Source organism: Urtica dioica, unplaced genomic scaffold (genome assembly GCF_054948205.1).
Source record: "Urtica dioica subsp. dioica isolate 48M unplaced genomic scaffold, U.dioica_male_clone48M_v1_H2 Urtica_dioica_male_H2_contig_52, whole genome shotgun sequence".
Lineage (NCBI taxonomy): Eukaryota > Viridiplantae > Streptophyta > Magnoliopsida > Rosales > Urticaceae > Urtica > Urtica dioica.
Window position 1 is genome coordinate 1,645 of NW_028297242.1, and position 3,356 is coordinate 5,000.

The window sequence follows — 3,356 nt, forward strand, 5'->3', positions numbered from 1 at the left end:
GAGGTTTACTATGACCCAGCGGAGCTATTTGGAGGTTTCCTGAAAGGACCAAAAATCCCAATTTCTGAAGACCCACAAACAAAACTCACCTGCCCATTCTCGCGCCTCGATATTATATAAGTATCACATCTTTTCTGTTCTTTACTTATTAAGTTGGCTATTTCTTTATTATTTGTTTTCTTGTATTGTGTGATGGTGTTGCATATGGCCGACTTCTTGTTCTGTCTGTTCATGATGTTTGTCTTTGTTTTGAAAAAAAAAAAAATGGGGGGAATAAAACAGATTGTCATTTTGTATCAAGTATTGGCGGTGCATAGGCAATAATAATGAGTTGGTGTATGATCTTTTTAAGGTTGTTGAACCTTCACTCATTAAATAGATTCGTTCCCTCACAAAATAAATCGTAACAAATTATGTGATAATTAACCCATAAAAAGTCTGATTTTTATAAACCGATCACGATCTCGTAAAAGAAAGTTGATAATAAAACTAGAAATACAATTGCATGTGATCTCATACACGAATTTACATTTGCATGTGATCCGAAGGTAAAACTAGAATAAAAGTTGAGGCTCACATGCGCGACTGAATTGGGATCCTTTCTTTACAATAAAGTTAGCTTCTTGGACGAATAATAAAAACAAAAACTATATAATATAGCCTAGTATATGGCTTTTCAATTTTCATTAGGTAGTGTTCACTTTGTGAGAAGAATTTTGCTCTATGACCTATGAAATTATATTTTCAGAATAAAAAGTTTACTTTCGCCGATTCAATAGATTGGATTTGTAAGTTCAAAATCAAAACCAGTAGACTCTTTCTTTTTCCGAGACCGACGTGTAGTGAAGATGATCATCCCTAAAAAGCAAGGCTATTAAGGTTTAGAATTCGACCGTTAACTTTGTCACGATCGTTTCACGACGTTCTGTGGCAAACTGCTTAGATCATTAATAAATAAATAAAAACCAGCGTAAAAAGTACTAATTTTTTTTTTTTTTAGATTTTAGTACACTATCTAAACGCCTTTACCACCAGCGGATTATGGTATAGTTAGATATACAACAAAAGCATACATGAACTTTTACCTAATATTATCACCATTGGTGATAAACCCCTTTATCATAAAATTAAATAAAAATCAAACTTTGGTATCGACACCGCGGCATTCATCTACTAGAGCCAAACTTAACATTTCGGTGCAGAACTGATCATCTGGTTTTAGCCACAGAGCCTGAACATGCAGAAAAAAATGTTAAAATAAAAAATAATTAAGTTATTTATTTGTTTCGTTTGAAAAGTGAAGTAAATTAAAATGACAGCCGAGTCCATGAAAGAGGCAATTGGAGATTTGTTTATTTATTTCCTTTTAGACGCTCATACATGATTTGGCTCAAAATGTATGAACAAAGTATAAAGTGAAAGAAACAAGGTGATCCTGGTCAGTGAATGAGCACGGTAAAAAATTGCAAAAGCCATAAATATGTCTATAAACAACCATCAAAGTAATTTCATCACTTCTAAGGTTTTATGGGATAATTTACTATGTTGGTTAGTGACTCCACTCACATGAAAGTAAAAAATGCATGGTCAGTTCTGATAGATAAAAAAATTAAAAGTGGCAACTATAGCTGAGCAAATAGAAAATGTTTTCTAGGCATATATGAAGGAGACCAAACATTATAATTTAGAAGTAAAGAATCCAAATTACGTACTTTGTGATAGCATGTAATTGCACTGGTATAATTATCCTGCACACCAAGAAAAAGTAATATAATATTAAGAAAATCCGATCATCCTATAAACGGAAAAAGAAACATCTCTATATCAGAAAATTATTTCGCTTCATGCTCATTCATCACATCAGATTGCGTATATTACTCACATTTTACCACTCAATCTGGTCGATTCTTTTCAAGTATAAATATTATATCTAAATGAAGTCGGTAAATACAGACCCACCAATAAATATACAAAAAAATTAGCCAAATAAGCCACCGAAAGTGTAAGAATTGCTAAATAGCTAACCTTTTGTAAATAGCCACAATTTATTTACGGCACTCAAAAAGACAAAAATACCCAAAAACATTCCCGCCTATTTTGAATTTTTTTTTTTTATCTTTTTTAGTGCCGTAAATAAGTTGAGGTGACTATTTACAAAAAATTTACAAAAGGTTGGCTATTATTCAAAACGCTATAAGTTAAATGGCTATATAGCTAAAAGACCCATAAGCTACTAGCGATAAATGGCTATATAGCTAAAAGACCCATAAGCTACTAGCGACAACGCAATGCTCTGAGAAATTGCTGGTCAGTATGGTTATAAGCTACTTAAATATTTTATTTTACTGATATTCATACCTGCAAATGATATGTGTAGGCAAGCCCAGCGTATGTGCTCACACTTTTCGTTGACAGTGCGAGTGCTTTCTCATAATACGTAATCGCTTTTTCGAACAGCCTGACAAACAACAATTAATGTTTTAGGCTCAGGTATCATTTTAACTCTGGTTGGACTAGAATACATTAATAAATAAAAAAAAACATCAGCGTGAAAATATACTTTAGGTCCTGAGATGGAACTAACAGAAACCAAAATCCATGAATCATTTAGGCACTACAGAGAAGGAAAAAGCTTTTTAAGCTTTGTTCGGAGAAAACCAAGTCAACAGAAGACCAGCTTACCAATATCAGATTACCCATTCTAAGATTTTTAGGCTAAACCCACTTAAAGTTTGTCAAAAGTTATAACATGTTGGAAATAAAATCAATGGCCAATGGCTCGATGCCGTAGAATACACTAGAAATCGAAAATAATTCACATACTTCAATTTTCTACAAGCATGAGCAAGGTTGACCACAGTCGGCTCCCACATTTCACTTAGAGTGGATGGAATATGAGCCAAAGTTTTCTCAAACCACCGTACAGCTTTATTATACCTGCGAGTGGAAATAACAGGTATCAAACATATAGAATAGAAGGAGATATTACACACAGTGGCCAAAAAAAAGGAAAAATCGGGGGCACTAGTAACTAAATCTAGAATGACACAACTCCGTAAAACAATGTACTTACTCCTTCATATGATAAGCAACCACTCCTAGTTCATTATATACAAGAGGGTCAGATGGACAAATGCTCTTAGCCTGCATGAAAAACTGAATAGCAGACAGGTTTGTCAGTATTCTCGCATTTCCATATCGCAATAAAGAATAAACTTGTTACAAGAACGTATATGTTTGTTTTAGCGTGACGAAATGAACGAGAGGTTGTCTCGTTTTAAACTAAGATAAAAATATAAACACTCAAGTGATGATATTCTAGTTCACCCTGTTTGTCAAATAAGCCAGGATAAAGT

The 3,356-nt window shown here is 33.4% G+C and overlaps 1 protein-coding gene across 1 annotated transcript; it reads right to left on the reverse strand.

Moving 5' to 3' along the window:
* Nucleotides 1-944: 944 nt before the first annotated feature.
* Nucleotides 945-3,302, reverse strand: LOC149376187 (anaphase-promoting complex subunit 6-like). Its single transcript, XM_089606585.1, has 5 exons — nt 3,074-3,302; nt 2,824-2,937; nt 2,359-2,458; nt 1,713-1,748; nt 945-1,231 (listed from the first exon to the last, which is right to left on the reverse strand). Exons 1-5 carry the CDS (start codon nt 3,148-3,150, stop codon nt 1,139-1,141), a joined length of 420 nt encoding a protein of 139 aa, XP_089462711.1. The 5' UTR covers nt 3,151-3,302; the 3' UTR covers nt 945-1,138.
* Nucleotides 3,303-3,356: the final 54 nt, after the last annotated feature.